Source organism: Trichomonascus vanleenenianus (genome assembly GCF_965637985.1).
Source record: "Trichomonascus vanleenenianus strain CLIB 3782 genome assembly, contig: TRVA0_044S, whole genome shotgun sequence".
NCBI lineage: Eukaryota > Fungi > Ascomycota > Dipodascomycetes > Dipodascales > Trichomonascaceae > Blastobotrys > Blastobotrys vanleenenianus.
The window spans coordinates 1-20,467 of NW_027481843.1; the positions used below are offsets into that span (position 1 = coordinate 1).

At 50.6% G+C, this 20,467-nt stretch overlaps 12 protein-coding genes across 12 annotated transcripts; 6 read left to right on the forward strand and 6 right to left on the reverse strand.

The window, feature by feature from the left end:
• Positions 1-521: 521 nt before the first annotated feature.
• Positions 522-1,070, reverse strand: TRVA0_044S00100 (uncharacterized protein; the record flags this gene model as incomplete). The annotated part of the gene is made up of 1 exon (XM_076686774.1): positions 522-1,070. The coding sequence occupies one exon, from the start codon at positions 1,068-1,070 to the stop codon at positions 522-524; it is 549 nt and encodes a 182-aa protein (XP_076538932.1).
• A 349-nt stretch (positions 1,071-1,419) lies between these two features.
• Positions 1,420-2,388, reverse strand: RTN1 (Rtn1p; the record flags this gene model as incomplete). Its single annotated transcript, XM_076686775.1, has 1 exon — positions 1,420-2,388. One exon carries the CDS (start codon positions 2,386-2,388, stop codon positions 1,420-1,422), a length of 969 nt encoding a protein of 322 aa, XP_076538933.1.
• Positions 2,389-3,239: 851 nt separating this feature from the next.
• On the reverse strand, positions 3,240-4,736 carry TRVA0_044S00144 (uncharacterized protein; the record flags this gene model as incomplete). The annotated part of the gene is made up of 1 exon (XM_076686776.1): positions 3,240-4,736. One exon carries the CDS (start codon positions 4,734-4,736, stop codon positions 3,240-3,242), a length of 1,497 nt encoding a protein of 498 aa, XP_076538934.1.
• Positions 4,737-5,238: 502 nt separating this feature from the next.
• Positions 5,239-7,275, forward strand: LYS4 (homoaconitate hydratase LYS4; the record flags this gene model as incomplete). The annotated part of the gene is made up of 1 exon (XM_076686777.1): positions 5,239-7,275. One exon carries the CDS (start codon positions 5,239-5,241, stop codon positions 7,273-7,275), a length of 2,037 nt encoding a protein of 678 aa, XP_076538935.1.
• A 398-nt stretch (positions 7,276-7,673) lies between these two features.
• Positions 7,674-8,188, reverse strand: NHP2 (snoRNA-binding protein NHP2; the record flags this gene model as incomplete). The annotated part of the gene is made up of 2 exons (XM_076686778.1): positions 7,674-7,999; positions 8,050-8,188. The coding sequence occupies 2 exons, from the start codon at positions 8,186-8,188 to the stop codon at positions 7,674-7,676; spliced, it is 465 nt and encodes a 154-aa protein (XP_076538936.1).
• A 687-nt stretch (positions 8,189-8,875) lies between these two features.
• TRVA0_044S00210 (uncharacterized protein) lies at positions 8,876-9,865 on the forward strand (the record flags this gene model as incomplete). Its single annotated transcript, XM_076686779.1, has 1 exon — positions 8,876-9,865. The coding sequence occupies one exon, from the start codon at positions 8,876-8,878 to the stop codon at positions 9,863-9,865; it is 990 nt and encodes a 329-aa protein (XP_076538937.1).
• Positions 9,866-10,690: 825 nt separating this feature from the next.
• IMP1 (endopeptidase catalytic subunit IMP1) lies at positions 10,691-11,152 on the forward strand (the record flags this gene model as incomplete). Its single annotated transcript, XM_076686780.1, has 1 exon — positions 10,691-11,152. The coding sequence occupies one exon, from the start codon at positions 10,691-10,693 to the stop codon at positions 11,150-11,152; it is 462 nt and encodes a 153-aa protein (XP_076538938.1).
• A 510-nt stretch (positions 11,153-11,662) lies between these two features.
• On the forward strand, positions 11,663-13,249 carry TRVA0_044S00254 (uncharacterized protein; the record flags this gene model as incomplete). Its single annotated transcript, XM_076686781.1, has 1 exon — positions 11,663-13,249. One exon carries the CDS (start codon positions 11,663-11,665, stop codon positions 13,247-13,249), a length of 1,587 nt encoding a protein of 528 aa, XP_076538939.1.
• A 637-nt stretch (positions 13,250-13,886) lies between these two features.
• On the reverse strand, positions 13,887-14,693 carry SWP1 (dolichyl-diphosphooligosaccharide-protein glycotransferase; the record flags this gene model as incomplete). The annotated part of the gene is made up of 1 exon (XM_076686782.1): positions 13,887-14,693. One exon carries the CDS (start codon positions 14,691-14,693, stop codon positions 13,887-13,889), a length of 807 nt encoding a protein of 268 aa, XP_076538940.1.
• Positions 14,694-14,810: 117 nt separating this feature from the next.
• On the forward strand, positions 14,811-15,657 carry LUC7 (Luc7p; the record flags this gene model as incomplete). Its single annotated transcript, XM_076686783.1, has 2 exons — positions 14,811-14,841; positions 14,891-15,657. The coding sequence occupies exon 2, from the start codon at positions 14,923-14,925 to the stop codon at positions 15,655-15,657; it is 735 nt and encodes a 244-aa protein (XP_076538941.1). The 5' UTR covers positions 14,811-14,841; positions 14,891-14,922.
• Positions 15,658-16,203: 546 nt separating this feature from the next.
• On the reverse strand, positions 16,204-16,878 carry HAM1 (nucleoside triphosphate pyrophosphohydrolase HAM1; the record flags this gene model as incomplete). The annotated part of the gene is made up of 3 exons (XM_076686784.1): positions 16,204-16,537; positions 16,589-16,662; positions 16,711-16,878. 3 exons carry the CDS (start codon positions 16,876-16,878, stop codon positions 16,204-16,206), a joined length of 576 nt encoding a protein of 191 aa, XP_076538942.1.
• Positions 16,879-17,131: 253 nt separating this feature from the next.
• On the forward strand, positions 17,132-20,058 carry SEC26 (coatomer subunit beta; the record flags this gene model as incomplete). The annotated part of the gene is made up of 2 exons (XM_076686785.1): positions 17,132-17,167; positions 17,218-20,058. The coding sequence occupies 2 exons, from the start codon at positions 17,132-17,134 to the stop codon at positions 20,056-20,058; spliced, it is 2,877 nt and encodes a 958-aa protein (XP_076538943.1).
• Between the last annotated feature and the right edge of the window lie 409 nt (positions 20,059-20,467).

Genomic DNA, 20,467 nt, shown 5'->3' on the forward strand with positions numbered 1-20,467 from the left:
CCCCCATAGTAAACTCCCAACCCACCATAGTAAATTTTCCCCCCGCCCCATAGTAAACTCCCAATTTTCACCATAGTAAACTCCCAACCCGCTCCCATAGTAAAAATCGGGGATTTTTCCAACCGTGCATATATTGTACCACGGATACTCTATATATTAATTATACCGTATTACCGGTATAACGCCCTATAGCAGTACAAGCGGATGGTAGAAGCTAGCCTAGCTGGGACGAATTATGAAGAGGAACTATATATATATATATGAAAAATATAGTAAGCTTATATATTGATTACTAGCGATGACTGCTAATGGACGAACTCGGGCCATGCAACTCGTCATCTCGGGATGATATGCCATTCCTAGTGTTTGGCTCCTTCTCATTACGAGAAATTCGTCTTCTGGGCCGATTGTCTCGATTTCTTTTAAGTATCCCGCCCAATTTTGTTCTCCATTTTGAGTAATATCCGTCCAACTCGCCTATCCTATTGGAGTCAGTATTGTCTCTGCAATAATTTCAGTACTCACCTTTCGTTTTTGGACAATGGGGCATGTGTATTAACTAATCTGTCCCAGCTTACTCTCCATGAGGGATGTATTTCCGCCGTGAAGATAATTGGCTCGCTCCATGAAGCTTGGGGGATTGAACGGGGTCTGGAGAACAGCCCTGCTCTTTGGTGAACGGTTTCCGATGTCGAAACTACGGGTAATCGTACCCTGCGTAACGGAAACCTACGCCGAAGATGGCTTCTGGCGCTTTCCCCGTCCACTTCCATAGACAGGTTTGTCAAAATTCTTTCCTCGTTGAGGCGCTGTTCTCTAAGCTCGGTCTCGTTGCTTGCTACCGGAGACACGTTTTCCTGGTCTGGGAACAGATTGAACAATGGACTGTGTTCTGACGTCTGCAAGACCTCGCTTGTGTCGTGGAAGATGTCAAAATCAGTGACCACGGCATCGGACAGATCTGGAGGCGAGCTCCAAAGGGGAACAGTAACCTGCTGAGAGAGGTGCAAGCTGTCCACGGCAGAAACAAGCTCAGCTGTTGAGTACTTCCTCCGCCTTCTCCAGGGCATTAGTAGTACTCGGAGGAGCAACTAGCACAGTGGCAGTTCGACTGCTTGAAGATTCAATTCAAAAAACAACATGTCTCAAAATTGTGCATGAGCCGCATAAGCCGCGCATGTGCGCTTAATTTGCAAATACAAACCGAAATACAGCTATCTAGTACACAATTGGTCAAAGGATATAAACCACACAACGCATTAAATCAATTGAGCTTAATATAACCCAATTGAGTCCATACGATAGCCAAATTCAAATCAATTTTAAGCAATTGAGCAGGATGCGTATTCTACGGCTTAACTGCCCAAAGAAGGAGCAAATATAAATTTTCATTCAATTTCGTAAATTTAAAAAAAAGAACTACTGGTGCAACTGGGGCTCATTTTCAATGTCGGTCTTGAGCTCGGAAGCCAGGTCCTCAATGGTCTGGCCAGTAGTCACGGAAGGTGGAACAGCATCCTCAGCCTTCTTAGCCTCTCCAGCCAAGTTAACATTGCCAATCAGGGTTGGAACAGAATCGTAAGTAACACCATCAATAGTTCGGGCCTCGACAGAAGTAGCAATATTAACAGGAGCCGAAGACTTGGTCTCAGTCGCTTCAGCCACACCAGAGGAAGAAGATGCGGTCTCCGGCTTCTTCTCGTTAGATGGGAACCCACCACGGTTCAAATTGTAGCCCAGAGAGCTAGCAACACCACACACCTGCGTTCGAGCCTTCTCAATGTGTGGGCCGGCCGCCTTCTTGACCTGGTCGGCCGCCTTTTCGTACTGCGTCGTGGCCTCCTTGTGAATCTGCGCCGCCACCTCGTCGATCTCCTTCTCAAACTGCAAGTACAGCCGAGGGATGGTGAACGCGCCAATGGTGGCAATAAACGCCAAAGTGCTCAGCGAAACACAGCCCGTGAGGAGGTAGGCAGCCAGCACCACGACAAACGCAATGGCCGAAACGCTCAGGTCCTCGGCGTCCAACACCTTCTTGCCCTCGTGGGCCACGTCACTGGACAGATTGATCAACCGCGTGGTGTATTTTTCCACCGTGTGTCGGCTCACGGTGATGTACCGCGACGGTCGGTAGGACGACACAACGCCGTTCTTGCCACCCTTGAGGTGTCGCGTAACGAACTCCAGCAGCGCGGTGGCGCCAATGGCCCAGTACGAGAGCCTCAGCGCCAGTCGCAACAGGTTGAAGTAGCGCGTAACAAACAGAATGGCCAGAATGTAGCCAAACACCGACCCGGACCGCACCGGGTCGTTCCACGTCAGCACAGACGGGATCTTCTTGTTCTTGGTAATCTTGGGGTAGCCCGCAGACGCTTCTGGAGTAGACATGGTGGATTGATCTGTACCGCAATGGAATGGGTTTGAGGGGGGTTCGTTTGTTCAATGGGAAAAACTAAAAAAATGGCCAGGGCAAAGAGGCTGCATCATCACAGCACAGCAACCTCCCACGGTCCGAATCGGCCTGCCCAGCCCCCTCCAAACAAGACCAACTCCATGACTGGTTCCAATGGCCAGTTTTTTTTTTAATATTTTTTTTTACAAGCTACGGAATTGGATCAATCATTTGACGTTATCGTATTTAATTTTTTTGGAGGCTTCTGGTCACAGTGTCCGCCACTGGTCACAGCCCTCATTGATCGTCGGGGGCCATTTTCACAAGCCAAAAGTGTGTCGTTTTGCCGCATTGCCCGATTTGGCGAGTGGTCGCGTGCGTCAGGCGAGCCGCGTGCGGCGTGCGGCTCTTTGCCGAAGCGGTCCTACGGGGGCCCCTGGTCAATTGAAGCCCGGGGGTGATTGGTAATTTTGAAGCATCGGAGTATGAATGGGGGGACCAGTCCCCCCAAACCCCCCTGGAGCTCCGCTTCGCGGAGGTTGGTCAATTCGAAGGAGCTTGGAAACATTGGTTATGTTAGTCCTTGCAAGAGAGGTGAGAGTAGCAACAGGATTAGTAACAAGAGTAGTTACAGTTCACCTTAACTGGCTCCCAACTATTATTATGTGTAACAAGAGTACTTAGAAGAGTAGAGTAGAAATACACAAGGTTAGAGGTAGAAGAGTAAATATATAAAAAAAAGAGATAAAGAGTACTGGAAGATACAAGAGTAGTTATTAGAGTACAACAGTTACAGAACAATTGCGTGTTAAGACATATATCAGATACCGAGTCTTAATAATCACTATTACGAAGAAGTATATACACCCGAAGGAAGCATAGAGCGCTCAACGATTGAGACCATTTTCAACGCCAGACCGGACGACACCTCCGACAGCTCTTCGTATATGCACCATGGCGACGGGCGGCTGGCAGGAGTTAGCGCCCATGCATCATTGACCTCATGTATAATTGAACTCTTGTGAAGAATTGCCGTGTCGCCATTAATCAGCTCATACTTGTTGATAGATTTACGCTTGGCGACATTGAACACGAATCCAGCTGCTAGGCAGTCAAGTACTGCCTCCGGCTTCGCAGCAATCTTGTTCATGTTAAGACCATTGGCAGCAACGTACGCGGATAGCTGTGTGTATATGCTGCGAGCTTTGGACAGCGCTCGGTTGTTGAACCCCATTGAGTTTGAAAACTGCGCAGGATTCGCAGAGTCAACGTAGGCTACCATAACATTGAGCGCCGTCAAATGGTCGCCTTGGATGGCCGCGAATTTTGAACGGTGGTCTGAAGATACGACTAATGCCTCAATGCCGCCTGCAAGCGAAGCAGCCGTTATCAACAATATTTCACGCACACACGATTTGTACTGGGCCGAAGTAATGGCCCTCGCGAATTCCGGCGGAATAGGTAGTTTTGCAGCGACAATTCCCTGCTTTGTTGGTTTAGTATCGTCGCGAGATATGAAGCCGAACGCAGCGAGTTTAGTCAGCGCTGCGGCCACAGACTCTGGTGAGGGGTTGTTGACGAATATCTTGGCTCGTGCCAGGTTCGAGAAGCCCAGAGAGAGTAATGCAAGAATAGGCTCTGTCATGTCAGAGCGATGAATTTCGGGTGAGAAGCTGGCTGGAAGGGATTCCAGTGGTGTCAGATGGTAGCACTTGCCTGGATGGGACACCCCGGCCAGAGACTGGCGTAGAAATGCAACTGGCTTGGGTATGGCTTCATTGAGAACGGAAACTGACCCATTGGAGTAGCGCCTCACTTGTTCTTTTCCCGAGTCGACGACAACAGTAATGGCATCGAGATACTGTTCTGGCAGTCCCATACGCTCAATTGCGGCCCCGCCCCAAAACAGAATGAATTGAGTGCGTACTGGGGGTAGTTTAGAGTGGCCATCTCCATGGTGGATGATTATTCGAGCACCCTCGCCTCGAAAATGCAAATTGACGCCCTCGGCGGTTTCAATGGCCAGTTTCTTGGTCGGCAGCAGTACAGCTATGCTTTCCGATGAGCCGACTGTACCGTGGATGCGAATAGTGTGCTTGATAACCTGGGCAGCCAGACCACCACCACCACCACCAAATCCTGGAGGCTCCTCTAGAAAAAGTGCGTCTACGTCTTGGACAGTACTCTCAAGAGAGAGAATTCTTAGATGGGGGAATGACTCGCGGAAGAACGACGCGTAGATGTCAACTCCCTCACTGGTACCACTAGTCAACACCAACTTAAGGGTATTCTTCCGAGCATCTACGACCCTAAACAGCACGCCAAGAGCAACATCGGTCCACATTTGCATGAGATCAATGTCATGAACGACTATAACCTCATATCGGGTCAACATCGGGTCCACTAACGCCTCGCGGACTAGCATCTGCCCGGAAACGCATTTGATCACCGTATTGGAACTCTCCACAGACTCAAAAGGCACGCTGTATCCTACGGTCCCCCCAACTTCCCCCCTGGCCAGCCTAGAGGCCACACTGCGAACATTAAGCTCCGACACTACCAACACCCGTCCTCTCGTGCCCAACAGCAGCGGGACATCATATAGAGCGCTCCCTAGCGGATCGCCAACTACGATTGATACAACCGAAGACTCCACGCAATACAGCAGCTCCCTGTTCATCCAATCACCGGCGTTCTTTTTCACGCTGACCCCCCTTTAGGTCCCTTCCCCCGAAGGTCTCGGTGATCGGAGGGCGGCGCCCGCCGCACATGCATTGAAATTTCACCATCGATATTGAGTCACTTTAACCAGATCAAACGAGTTTCTCGACAGATCACGAACAGAAATGCTGTCTGCCCGAAGATTTGCGCGGTCGTTCTCGACCGCCCGGAGCCTCTATGCACAAAATTTGACCGAGAAGCTCGTCCAGCGATACGCTGTGAACCTGCCCGAGGGCAAGGAGCTGCGGTCCGGAGACTACGTCTCGATCCGACCAAGCCACTGTATGTCGCACGACAACTCGTGGCCAGTCGCTCTCAAGTTCATGGGCCTCGGAGCGACTAAGATCCATGATAACCGGCAGGTCGTCATGACGTTGGACCACGATGTCCAGAACAAGTCCGAGAAGAACCTCGAAAAGTACCGGAACATTGAAAACTTTGCCAAGAAGCACGATGTCGACTTCTACCCTGCCGGACGGGGCATTGGCCATCAGATCATGGTCGAAGAGGGCTATGCCTTCCCGTATAACCTGACGGTGGCTTCGGACTCGCACAGTAACATGTATGGTGGTGTTGGGTGCCTGGGTACGCCTATCGTGCGAACCGATGCGGCGGCTATCTGGGCGACTGGCATGACTTGGTGGCAGATCCCACCTGTGGCCAAGGTCGAGCTCAAGGGCCGGCTTCCGGCTGGTGTTTCCGGTAAGGACGTTATCGTAGCTCTGTGCGGTGTGTTCAACAAGGATGAGGTGCTTAACCATGCCATTGAGTTTGTGGGCGACGGAGTTAAGCACCTTTCTGTCGACGAGCGACTTACAATCGCCAACATGACGACCGAATGGGGCGCTCTCTCGGGCCTGTTCCCCGTTGATGAGACGCTGGTTGACTGGTACAAGAAGCGGGTCGAGGTGCTTCCGCAGCCTCATCCACGGGTCAATGAGACCACTGTGGGCGCTCTGTCAACTAACGTAGTCACGGCTGACTCTACTGCCCAGTATGCGAAGCACTTGGTGCTTGATCTGAGTACTCTGTCCCCATACGTGTCCGGGCCGAACTCGGTTAAGGTCTCCAACTCTCTGGCGACGCTGTCGGAGCAGAACATCAAGATCCACAAGGCGTACCTTGTTTCGTGCACCAATTCGCGACTTAGCGACATCGAAGCGGCCGCCAAGGTAGTAAAGGGTCGAAAGATTGCCGACGGTGTCGAATTCTACGTAGCTGCTGCATCCAGCAACGTTCAGAAGGACGCTGAGAAGACTGGGGCCTGGCAGGCGCTTCTGGACGCCGGCGCAAAGCCTCTGCCTGCTGGCTGTGGCCCATGCATTGGTCTGGGTACCGGTCTGCTCAAGGACGGCGAGGTCGGTATCTCTGCGACTAACCGAAACTTCAAGGGCCGAATGGGCTCGCCAAAGGCGCTTGCTTACCTCGCTTCGCCGGAGGTGGTTGCTGCTTCTGCTGTTTTGGGCAAGATGGGCTTCCCAGAGGAGATTGTTGGCGAGAAGCCACCGTCTGCTTCTGGCATTTCCTACTCCATCGAGGAACTTCCAACTGAGGAGGCTGCGGCTGATGCTTCTTCTTCTACTTCCTCTGGCAGTGTCAAAGAGGGCTTCCCAGCTGTCATTGAGGGTGAGCTTGTGCTCTGTGATGCTGACAATGTCAACACCGATGCCATTTACCCGGGTAAGTACACCTACCAGGACGACGTTCCGCGGGAGAAGATGGCCGAAGTGTGCATGGAGAATTATGATACTGAATTTGGCAAGAAGACCAAGGCCGGAGATATTGTTATTTCTGGGTTCAACTTTGGCACTGGTTCTTCGCGAGAGCAGGCTGCCACTGCTATTTTGGCACGAGACATGAAGCTGGTTATTGCCGGCTCTTTCGGCAACATTTTCAGCCGAAACAGCATCAACAACGCTCTGCTCACTCTGGAGAGCCCAGGGCTGATCAAGTTGTTGCGAGAGCGATACGGTTCCGGTAGCGAGCTGACCCAGCGAACTGGCTGGTTTGCCAAGTGGGACGTGCTCAACTCGACGCTGACCGTCACTGAGGGCAAGGATGGCAAGGAGGTGTTCCGACAGAAGGTTGGTGAGCTCGGCGAATCGATGCAGGAAATCATTATCGCCGGCGGCCTTGAGAAGTGGGTCCAGTCGCGAATCTAATGCATTACCACAAAACAACCTTTTTAACCTTTGTATCATGTACTCTGTATTTAATAGTCGATGAGCTTTCAATATTCTAGTATCAGTTGAACTCTTTGTAATAGTTGGTAATGACATTGACATTGTCGTGGATCGTTATAGTCCAAGGTGATCTGCATCCGTTAATTGCCGGTTCATTTGGTTTTGTACTACGATGATTGATTGATTGATTGATTTGTTGAATCAGTACTATGATGGTTGATTGATTAATTTGTATGTACGATAGTTAATTGATATTACCGGTATACCCGTTACGGCACGATAGTTATAGTGATTTGCGATACCGATGGATAAATAAATCGTGAGGTATCCGTATGGTACAATTTAATAGATCGTGTGGTAGTCTACAGATTAATAAATTAAATAGAAGAAATGTCCTTGACAACCTCGTCAAAGTTTTCTCGGTACTCCTCAGTCTTGGCCTTGTCCTCGCTCTTCTTCTTCGAGCCACCCGGGACAATCATTACACACGAAGTCGGTCGCTTGGTAGCGCCAGCCGACCCGAGATCAGCCTTGGATGGAAGGAAGACGTATGGAACCTTCTCATCCTCACACAGCACTGGGATGTGCGAGATGACATCTGGTGGGGAAATGTCGCCAGCAATGACAACCAGACCCTTCTCGCCCTTTCTCAGAGACTTGACGACCTCCTTGACGCCTCGCTTGACGTGTCGCGCCTTGGATGCTATCATCTTATTAGCCTCTGCATACTAAATCACAAATATGGGGACTTACCCTTCTTGACGGTCTTGAGGATCTTCTTGTTGAGCTTCTTCGGGGCCAGAGGCTGAGCAAACGGCAGGACTGCCGGCAGTCTGGCGTCGTAGTTATCAACCTCCTCCTTGGTCTCCTTCACTTTCTTCTCCTTGGCCATGGTTCTGATTGATGAGATGTTTCGACGGTGAAATTTTTGAAATTTTCTTCACGCGGCTTACGTTGATAAGAGGCCCGCTTAGGTAATCATCTATTTTACCGCATTATATTCTTTCGCACCTGCCGCCGAGGCGGCGTTTTGGTAGATTAAAAAACAACGAGAAGGCGGATTGAGCATTGAATTGTTTAAAATTGTTGAATAGGCAATGGTATGTAAACCTGTTTGTCGCTGCTAGATCGCATTGTATATATACATGAGATGTGCCCTTGGTACTACCATCAGGTAGGGGCTGGTCTTCAACTACTTACAAAAGAACAGCTATAGTAAAAAAGAGTTATAATATAGAGAAAGGAAATTGATCATATATGTAGTTACTTAGGTAATAGTAGCGAATAACTGCAATCAGTGACAAAACGATTCCCTACATTTGTAAATGTATATTCACCACTACCAGCCAGTATTAGCTAGTGGATTCATACTGTTTGACCAATTCTCTATCTTTAAAATAGCAGTAGTAGTATAGCAATATAAAAACAATAAATCAATTGTATATCAGACTAAGGATAACCCTGTATATATACCAGATAGAATATATAAAATAGATAGAGGCGGATGAATTAGTCGCCTGGAAACACAAAATTCAACCTCCTCGCAACACGCATCGCAAGACCGTGGAAAGAAGGGAAAATGCCGCCAAAGAGAAAAGCTGCTGGAGCAGCAGCGAAGCGGACCAAGAAACAAGCAGTTCAAACCAACGACACCTCCATCCCCGAGGATGAGTCCAAGTACATTGAATTGCGGCTGTTGACCGCCGCTAAGGGCTTAGAGCTCGATCAGATCAAAGCCAACACGGGTGTATTCCAGCTCGATGCAGTGGATGGCGCCCCTGGAGCAGTGGAGAAGGTAGTAATTGCCCGAGGAATGCCCCAGAAGGTTGTCAACGCTGTTCTGAGCATAACCGGAGATCGTCCACCGCGCCTGGTCGTGTCGGAGAGTGTAATCGCATCCACCAAGATTGACACCCGGGAAGACCTCCAGGAAAGCATATCGGTCAGCAGGACCAACCTGCCGCTGTCTAACGACCGATCTGTATTGGTTACTGGTGATGGGGCGTCGGTTCTTGCCCAATTGGGCGAAATCTTTGGCGAAGCAGACCAGTCATTGTTCCCCTCGGTGCCTTACACACCAATGGCAGTGGCTGGTACGTATGGCCACCCAGAGACATTCAGGAGGCAAGCGCTGAATGCTGCGCTCGCTTCCGCGAACTTGTATATTAACGGCGATGCTGATGTCAAGCATCCGGCTGCCAATGCAGCAGCAACTAATGGGTCTGCTACCACTGCGGCTGCTGGCGGGTCGGCTGTGACTCTGACTGATGTAGTCAATGTGGGCACACAGGCGGGGCTGCAGCTGGCAAAGCAGCAGCTCCAGATGGTGCCCGCGGGCCAGACCGTGACACAGAACATTGCTATCCCCAGCGACATGGTGGGGGCCATTATTGGAAAAGGGGGCACGAAGATTAATGAGATTAGAGCTCTGTCCAACGCCAACATAAAGATTAACGAAGTACAGAACGAGGCGTCGCCCGAGCGTGGCGTGATGCTCATTGGCACACCAGAAGCCAACCAGACGGCGCTTACTCTTATCTTTCAGCGAATCGATGCTGAACGGCGTTGAACGATTATTTATTTATCTTACTTTATACACACAATGATTTGATAACCATTACCTTGTAGATGTTGAATTGGTAAGCAATCATCTATAAATGGTTTGTTACTACAGCAGAAACCACGACTCGGCACTAATAACGTGCCAAATAGTGCACCTTAGTTGGTACGATGAATGATACCGATAATTTGATCTCCTAGGGGTGAAAATGGTTGAAAAAATTGATGGTACTGTCTATCGGGATCTTGGGCTATTCCCCAGGAGACTTTGTAAAGCTGAGCCTGAATTAGTCCTACATCCCAAAAGCGACAATTATAATCAAAAAAAACCCAGATATATCAGTTACAGCAATTATGGACGAGCAATACCCATATATATGGAAGAGGGTTCTCTCTACTGTGTACCGCCATTACGCTCCCCATAGTAAGAACACCTCCAGTTTGCTCAATTACGTACATCTTGCTAGTCACTCGGGTATATTTGAGTTATCAATTAGCCTATGCGACCCTATTTAATGAACCTAACTACCGGTGGTTGAGTGAACCAATGTGTCATCGGTGTTGAATTCTAGAAGCCACAGTACTGCAATCCTCTTTACAATTACTTACACTATATTTCGTATAATTTAATCAAATCAAGTGATACCAGAATGCACATTATATACACAGTACAACTGTAAATAAGACCAGTTGAATACAGCAGCCGTTATGCAGAGATCTCGCAGGTGGGAGTTTCCGGAAGACACTCACCTATCACCAACATCTCAATTTTAAGACCTGCTCCTCCAAAGATCCCCAAATCTCCCACGACAAAACAGAAATATTCTAACAAAAGATGTTGAAGTCGACAGTTCAAACAGCGACGTGGGCGCTGAGACTAGGCTGTGCGGCACATTTCATCCACGCAAACATCTATGACATCTCCCTCATCCACGGAGAGTCGATGATCCCCACCATCAACTACACCGGCGACTCTGTACACGTCAACAAATTGTGCCGCCGAGGCCGGGACTGCGGAAGAGGCGACCTCATTGTGGCCTCCAAACCTACAGACCCGAGCCAGCGTGTTTGCAAGCGCATCACGGGCATGCCCGGCGACATTGTATTAGTCGATCCGTCAGCCGGGGACTACGACCGGTTCATCCAAGTGCCCGAGGGACACTGCTGGGTCACGGGAGACAATCTGCCCGAGTCACTGGATTCGCGGTCCTATGGGCCACTACCAATGGGCCTCATCAAGGGCAAGATTATCGCCGCCCACAATCTCGACAAGATGTCTTTCCGCTTTCTCAGATAACCGTATTTCCCTCATTATCCCCCTTCGTCTATGATCAGACACCTTTTGTGATCTTTTTTTTTACGTTTTATGAGGGGGGTGAATGTGCGGCTCATGCGGCTTTTTCATGCGGCTGAATACTATACCCTTACCCTAGTCGTTTGACACAACACCACACCCCCCTTGCGGCTCTACGAAGCACAAAGTGACTAAACCAGTTGCCCTAAAGCCAGCCCACCGGCGATTAGAGAGCAAATATTAGTCCGCCCGTTTCGAACCTTGTCAGAAGCTTTGCCCAGGATATACCTTAGGCTGTCGTTTGAGCATTGTCCTCTCTCTCTCTCTCCCAACGGCCGGCCTCCTCGGAGGTAGAAGAAACCCAAATTTAAAACTCAATCTCAAGAGGGCATCCAATCACCTCAAAAACTCGCTCTTGCTCTCTTGGTCTCTCTCTTTCTCTCTTTTCTGTGAAGCCCAAAGAAAAAAAAATAGGAAAGGGGATACATATAGAGAGCTAACCAGCCGAGGACCATGCCTACCCAACCGAGCTATTATACCTCGCAGCCTGGTGGAGGGTATGTCAACGGCAAGCGGATCCCATCTGGGGCTTCTCTGGCGCCGGCTCCTCCTCCTGGAGTTGCAGCCAGGCGTAAACCAGTACAGAGAGTGCCGGTGCAAAGGTCACAGCTGTTTGAGGACGGGGCTATAGACCAGCCCCCGCCAGCTCCCACGTCAGCCCCGCCTCAGCCTCCTCCTATAGGAAGTGCCGTGTCATCGGGGTCGACGACGCCTGAGTTCAAAGACGCAAGGGAGTACGAGTCGCCTAAAATGAAGAACCTGAGTCTAGAGAATGTGACGAGCACGGGATCTAGCCGGTCCAATTCGCCGATGGGCGGGCCGGGCCGATTGAGCAGGGCGTATCCGGACAATAACCCGCAAAGCAATGTTATTAAACCGCCGTTTATGTACTCAGAGGGGCTTCCTTCCATGAGACCGGGGTCTCCAGGGGCATATGAACGGAGAAGCTCTCCTCAGCTACCCCCGATTCAGCAAGCTTATACTCCGCAGGCCATTTCGCAGGGCCCACAAGCCCCAGGAGGCATTTCACAGGCTCCAGGAGGGTTTGCACAGGCTCCAGGAGGGATTTCGCAGGCTCCAGGAGGGATTTCACAGGCTCCAGGAGGATTTCCAGGTTCATCAGGAGTAGTTCCACAATCACAGGGCCTTGGAATGATTCAGCAGAGCCAGAGCCCGGCGATGGGCCAGGGACCACAGAACTTTGCTGTGCCATCCAGCGTAATGCAGTCGCGTAATCGGTCTTCGCCTGGAATGGCGCCAAATCTCAGCCAGCCCATTCCAGAGCTCCAGCCATACCAATCAGAGCGTCCCTCCTCGCTTCATGTAAATACTGCCCCTCCAGCGCCGCAATGGCAACAGCAGTACCAAGGATACCCCCAGAATGACCGAACTGCCTCCATTCACAGCACAAACTCGGCGGCGTCCCATTTGCATGCCCAGCACCACTACTCCTTCTCGCATTCGAGCCTGTCTTCTCGACATAGCCGGCAGTCTGACCTCGGGGTGGGCACCGGCTCGGCATATGTAAAAGAGCTGCGGAAGCGGTCGGCCACTGCGTGGTGCGACGTTCCGGCGAAAGTATGGGGCCTGCCCATTGGCATTGCCGGTAAGAACTCCAGCGGGTCTGGTGTCAGCCCGTCCCAGGCGTACCTCAAAAAGGCCATGGATATTCGTCATTCACACTTGCAGCCGCGACTATTAGCGAGCGAGGTGGAAGATGACGAAGAAGAGCTTTCTTCGCCGACTAATTCTACGCGGGGGGCAATTGGTGCTGGTGGTGCTTCTACTGCCCCTGCCCCAAGCACGGGCATTGTACGTACGCCAATGCTCGACCAATCGTCGATTCAGTCTGCTGAAGAGACTTCGTCGGGCAAGGGCGAGACTCTTACTACGACTACGACTAACACCACCAATAATATTAATGCCAGTCCGGGCACGCGGTCGCGGGCGCCCAGCGAGTCGAGCAGTATTCACTCTGTTGAAGAGGAGGTGGGCAAGATCCGGCTCTTTGTGGCCAATCCGGACTCTGACTCCAATTAGAAAAAGCCTCTTTTCGTTTTATGAGATAGTAATGATTATTTTTCCACCCTATTGTTGGTATATCTGCCTCCGCCGAATTGAGCTACTTGAGTTGTAGTTAAGAGAGATTGATCTAGGTGAATATCGAGTATTCAAGCCAATTAGTTGCTTGAGTTAGAAGAGCATTGATCAATGATTCGACGAGTACTCGTCATCATAACTAACTGCCTGTAACGTGATTCATTTAAAATGACCCTGCCCCGCCTCCCCCCTCCTCCCAAGAATGAATGAGCTTACCACCAACCCTCCGCGAAGCGGAGCCACGGGGGTTTGGGGGCTGGCCCCCAAGTTCAATTGACACCTTTCAGTCTCTCTGGCTGGTCAATTGAACTTGGGGGCCAGCCCCCAAACCCCCGTGGCTCCGCTTCGCGGAGGGTTGGTGGTAGATTAAATTTACTAACATGCTAGTTACTCAAGTTTAAGATTGACAAAGTCAAGTCAATATCGACGAAATGCCTGATAAATCTAGAGCTTCAAGTACCAATGGATAAAGACTAAAGGCTCAATCCACTAGTTATTGGAGTATTTCATGAATTGAATAAATCTACCAGTACGTAGTTCGCATTTTGTTAAATCTACAATGAATAACACTAATAGGTCAGGTAAATCTGCCCTGGGTTCTTCGCGTCTCAATCTCCTTGAGGGCCCGGGACCCACTTAGCAACGCAACCGGAGTGATTCCCGCAAGCCGCGCCAGGGTGTCAAAGATGGACATACCCCGGAAGTACAGTACAAACACAACCTCATAAGCGACAATGCTTGAAACGAATCCAATGTGGCTCAATGGCGCGTTTCTGAGCGCCTCGGAGGCTCCACCAAGGCCACCAACGGCCAGCATGTACCCGATAATAGCAACCAGCAGCCCCAGCGAGCCAGCCGCAAACGCAAGCGACACAGGCGCCGCGACTCGCTTTGGATCACTCCTGAACTGGTGGTGGATCAGTGGCTTGGACTCAAGTCGCGAGGGTCGCTTCAATTCATGCTCAGGACGCTCGAAAGTCACCGATCGCGACACAACCTGCTTCAACGGCTTATCCTTGTCGCCAAAAGACGCCACAAGGATTTCAAGCTCCAGCTTGCTGGCCGCTTTGAGTGCCTCAGGCACGGCCTTAAACGGCACAACCACCTTGGCCTTACCGCTTGGCTTGACGTCAGAGGCCGGGAAAGCAAAGTGAAGCCCCGATTCGGGATCTCTGAGAACAGCCATAGTCTGGTGGGCGCGATTGCCCGAATGGTCGCTCTTGGTAGTGAAAGCGAGCTCCAGGGCGCCGTGACCTGGCACAAACAGGTCGCCGGCAACGCTGTCGAGGGGCTGTTCATTCAATGACTTGCCCTGGGCCACGACGGAGATTTTGCCGTTGTTAATCGCCCAGTCGGCCCGCGCCAGCGAGGCCAGCGCCAGCATCGATACCGCCAGTTTCTGCCACATGTCGTCTTGGGGGGATATGCAGGATGGTGATGAGACTCGAAGCTTGGGAACGGAGATTCATCACCACCACCATCGAAAATATTCGATACCGGGAATTCGTTGACGATTACGCTAGATCGCGTAAGTGAAGTGACATTTTTTTAAAAGGTGAATTTCGAGTTAACCGTTAACAGACAGCCAGAAAAAAATAAGAGAGTAGTAGAAAATGGCTACAGAGCAACGGAAGCTGTTGGAGCAGCTTATGGGAGCAGATGCTCTCGATCCAAAGGCTGGACTAAGGAAGCAAGAGATCAATCTCTACGATCCACGCATATGCAAGAGTTTTCTGGTGGACTTCTGTGTCCATGATCTGTTCACCAATACAAAGCAGGATCTCGGGCCGTGCCCAAGACTGCATCTAGAGAAACACAAAATGGAGTACGTTGCTCAGAAGAACCGAGGGAAAGAGTTCCCAGAGTTCAATCTGGAGCATGAAAAAGAGCTGGAGCGGTATGTTATGGAGTGTAATCGGCGAATCGATGCCGCCAACAAGCGACTTGAGAAGACTCCCGAGGATATCGCCAAGATGAACGAGATCACCGCTGCAATTGACGAGATCTGTAGTGCCATAAACCTTTCTCTTGAGGAGATTGAGCTGCTGGGAGAGCAGGGGGAGGTATCGCGTGCATTATACGAGAATAGTAAGCTGGCTCCGCTGCGACAGCAGAAGGAAGCGAAAGAGAAGGAGATGCGCATGCTTTCTGAGGTGAGTGGATTTTCAGGTCATCAGAAGCTGCAGGTGTGTGAGGAGTGTGGGGCGTATTTGAGTCGAATTGATAACGACCGGCGGTTGGCGGATCATTTTATTGGCAAAATGCACAAGGGGTACGTCCAGATCCGCCAGGCGTATGCCGAGATGAAGGAGAAAAATGCCTCTATTCGAAAGCGTCCGCGGTATTAATCTTTATTTCCAAAGCATTGCTCCGTTGATCATTTATTGAATCGGAAAGACCAACTACTGGATATTGAATCTGTCCCAAAAATTCTCGTCCAAATTGTTATTAAGAGCAATTATGATAACGGAAGCGAAGTGAAAAAAAAAAGATATTACCGGGAGTGCTACTGAATCAGCAATCAGTGGATTGTTACAATTACCAGGGTACATTACTTGGACCGCAAAGAAAAGCTTCTCAGTGATTCTTGTCACCATCAGTGAATGAAAGGGGAACCACTACTATTGACAATGCCACATGGGAACGAATTGTTACCAACAAAGTATTACCAGTGCACAATGGTGCAATAAGAAAAGCTATCTTATTGCTTTTAGTAGCCATTAACAAGTGGTTTACTATCAACAATGAAAAGGAATCGATTATTGTTACCCTTGAATAATAAGCGAAGATGTCCAGAATAAAAGTATGATGATGTTAACGAATACAATTGCCTGAAGCGGTGTTTTACTCTATATTTAATGAGGATGGTTAGGCAATGAAAGTCTATGGCGAGATTACTGTGGGGATGGCGAAGAGTCGAGATCGTCGAGGAAAGCGGCCAGCTTGGCTAGGGCCCGCGACCGGTGACTGATGGAGTTCTTGACAGCACCGTCCATTTCGGCATAGGTCTGCGTGAAACCGTTGGGCTGGAAGATCGGATTCCATCCAAATATGCCCTCACCCCGTGGCTCTACAATGGTGCCCTCGTTGGTGCCCTGAAACAGCTGCACTGGCTGGCCTGGACCGGCACAGTAGGCGAAAGTGCACACGGCTCGAGCATTCTTGTTCTCGAATTTATAAAGCATGTCATACAATCCCTGGCATCCAATCTTCTCCATAAACCATTTGCTATTCAATGGTTAGGTCTACATTTGACATAGAGTTGTGGGGGGAACTTACATGTAAGGACCTGGCATGCCACCGAGAGCTTCAAACTCCAAAGCCGTGTCCTCAACAAGCACAGGACCACCAATCTATTCGTTAATTAACATGTCAACTCTACCAATGAGGGGGGTACGTACAATCTCAGCGGCGGTTTTGGCTTTATGCATAGAAACCTCGTCGATGGAGCCCTGCAGCTCATCCAAGTCGAGCGCCTGGTTGGTCAGCCGAGCCCCGAGGATCTCGTTGACCTCCCGCAGCTTGTTCTTGTTGCCCGTGACAAACGTGATCTTACTGCTATTCGTCATCTCTATTTTGTAATCTTAGCTGATGAACTCCAAAGCGGCTGATTAAATTTCGTGAAATTTAATAATTTGATAATTAACATTAATTAATCACAGATTGGAGCAGGATAAATCTGCATAAATTAACGCTTAATTAATGCAAGCTTAACTGGGCAAGATTAATAATTAAGTTCAATTGGGAAACGCCAAATGGACAACTCACGACTAATTGGCCCCCCTCCAACCCACAATTAGACCGTCATTTGGCCATTGAACGATGAGTGACGCGATGTCCTACACGCTCGTTTACGAGGTAAGACTAACCAATGGAAATCAATGAGAGGAGACTAATTTAATGTATAGCCAAACACGGCGGATAAGCCGTCGGTGCAAACGTTTCAGACCTTGCTGGAAAAGTCCAAGGACGATGTCAAGATTGACACGATGCGAAAGATCCTCATTGCCATGCTTAACGGCGACCCACTGCCCCAATTGCTTATGCACATCATCCGGTTTGTCATGCCGTCGCGTAACAAGGAATTGAAGAAGCTGCTGCTCTTCTACTGGGAGATCTGCCCCAAGTACAAGCCCGATGGGTCTCTCAAGCAGGAGATGATTCTGGTGTGCAACAGTCTGCTGAATGACCTCCAGCACCCTAATGAGTATATCCGAGGCGCTACGCTGCGGTTCCTGTGCAAGATCCGCGAGCCGGAGCTGCTGGAGTCGCTCATTTCGTCTCTCCAAGCGTGTCTCGAGCACCGGCACGCCTACGTGCGGAAGAACGCCGTTTTTGCCGTCCTCAGCATCGCTCAGCACAATGAACACCTCATGCCCCACGCGTCCGAGCTGATTGCCCAGTTCCTCGAGGCAGAGACCGACTCTACGTGCAAGCGGAACGCGTTTGTCGCGTTGTCGGCTCTAGACCGGGACGAGGCATTTGCTTACCTCCAAAAGAACTTTGCAGACATTGCTCGAATGGACGAGCTGCTACAGCTGGCTTTCATTGAGTTCATGCGAAAGGACGCTGTCCACGCGCCAGAGCTCAAGCCAGACTATCTTCGTATCATCTTTGACGTTTTGGAAGCATCGTCCAACACTGTAGTCTACGAAGCGGCCAACGCTCTGACTAGCCTTACTAATTCTCCTTCGGCGGTCCAGGCGGCTGCTGGCAAGTTCATTGAAATTGCTACGAAGGAAAGCGATAACAATGTCAAGCTCATTGTGCTTGACCGCGTAGACCAGCTGAGAATCAAGAACCCAGGAGTGCTCAACGACCTTACTATGGACGTGCTATACATTCTCTCATCGCCAGACCTTGATGTGAGGAAGAAGGCCCTCGGGATTGCTCTGCACATGGTGGGGTCTAAGAACGTAGAGGACGTTGTTAAGCTGTTTAAGAACGAGCTGGCCAAGACGGTGCACCAGGATTACGATAAGAACTCGGAATACCGCCAGCTGCTGATCCAGGCGATCCACACGTGCGCTGTTAAGTTTGATGAGGTGGCTGCCAGCGTGGTGGATCTTCTGCTGGACTTCCTCAACGACTTCAACAGCGAGTCTGCTGTCGAAGTCATCCTTTTTGTCAAGGAAGTCGTAGAGCTGTACCCAGACCTGCGGACCTCTGTCCTCCAGCGGCTTATTGGGTCCCTGAAAGGAGTTCAGAGCACATCTGTTTACCGCGGCGCCCTGTGGATTCTTGGCGAGTATTGCCTCGACGAGCAGGATATCCAGGAGGCCTGGAAACATATTCGTAAGTCCATTGGCCAGATGCCAATCGTAGCCTCCGAGAGGAGGGCCCTCAATGGCGAAGATGGAGAAGAAGAGCTGGAAGAAGAGCAGCAGCCAAAGAAGAAGAGCGCGCCAAGGATCCTCGCCGACGGTACCTACGCCTCTGAGAACGCGCTTACTGCCGCGGCTGACCCTAAGGCTTTGGAGAAACTTAAGGATGACCGTCCGCCTCTGCGAAAGCTCATCCTGAGCGGCTCCTATTACCTCGGCGCTGTCCTTGCTAATACCCTGACCAAGCTCGTGCTGCGGCTCAACTCGGTCAGCTCAGACACTGCACAGAAGAACTCTAACCGGGCTGAGGCGCTCCTCATTATGACCTCCATCCTGCGCGTAGGCGAATCGGAGATCGTATCGACAAAGATTGATGAGGACACGGTAGACCGAATCATGACATGCATCCGGGTGCTCATCGAGGGAGACGCTGAAGTCGAGAAGGCGTTCCTAGAGGACTCGCACAATGCGTTCAAGCACTTGGTGGTGGAGAAGCAGAAGAAACAGGCCGAGGCTACCGCCGACGAGCGAGTCAAGCATGCGACCCAGGTCGATTCCGCCGTCCAGTTCCGACAGCTATCTAAGATCGACTCGGCTAGCGCCACCGATGAGCTCGAGCAGGATCTCAAGAACGCCTCGCAGGCCGGCGGCGACGAGTCCAAATCTGCTACGGCCTCGCGGCTCAACCGAATTGTCCAGCTGACTGGCTTTTCAGACCCGGTCTACGCCGAGGCCTATGTCATTGTGCACCAGTTTGACGTTGTTCTCGATGTTTTGCTGTTTAACCAGACCAACGAGACGCTGCAGAACCTGAGCGTAGAGTTTGCCACCCTGGGCGATCTCAAGGTCGTGGAGCGACCCACGACGCAGAATGTGGGCCCCCAGTCTTTCCACAGCGTGCAGACGACCATCAAGGTCTCGTCGGCCGACGCCGGAGTCATCTTTGGCAACATCGTCTACGAGGGCCACTCGGGGTCCGACTCGAACATTGTCATCCTAAGCGACTTGCACATTGACATTATGGATTACATCAAGCCCGGCAGCTGCTCCGAGTCTGAGTTCCGCGTCATGTGGTCCGAGTTTGAGTGGGAGAACAAAGTTAACATCTCGGTCCATTGGCCAAGCCTGCATGGGTTCCTAGTGTACCTACTCAAGAACACCAACATGGCGTGCCTTACTGCTGGTGCGCTGCCCGAAGGGACCAATCTCGTCAAGGGCGACGAGCCATACGAGGATGAGTGCCAGTTCCTGTCGGCCAACCTTCACGCGCGCTCCTCGTTTGGCGAGGATGCTCTGGCCAACCTCAGCATTGAGCGCGACTCATCCGGCAAGATTACGGGCCATGTGCGAATTAGATCCAAGGGCCAGGGCCTCGCCCTTTCTCTCGGCGACCGTGTCGCCGAGCTCCAACGCAAAAATCAGTAATCCTTTTTTATCCTACTTGTGTAATGAATCTGTTTCCTCCTTTATTGTATTAACCCACTTGAACTACCCGGTATTTCCTACTATAGCTATGAACACTCTTGCTTCAATTGAATTGGGGGCTAGTCCCCAAACCCCCGTAGCTCCGCTTCGCGGAGGGATTGGGGGGACTGGGTATTTCCTACTACATAAGCTATGCTAGATGCTCATCAAAAGCTATCCAGCGAGTTTCTACTGCAGGTACCATACGGAGGATTACCGCAGTCCTTCTCACGGTTACTGTATTCACTAATTATCTACCTAACTGCCCTGCGATACCACGATTGAATGTGCGAGCCTTGGTTGTAACAACAGGTGCCTGTAGGATTCTTGTTACGCCTTGCAACAGTCACTTGGCACAAGTTTGTTACAT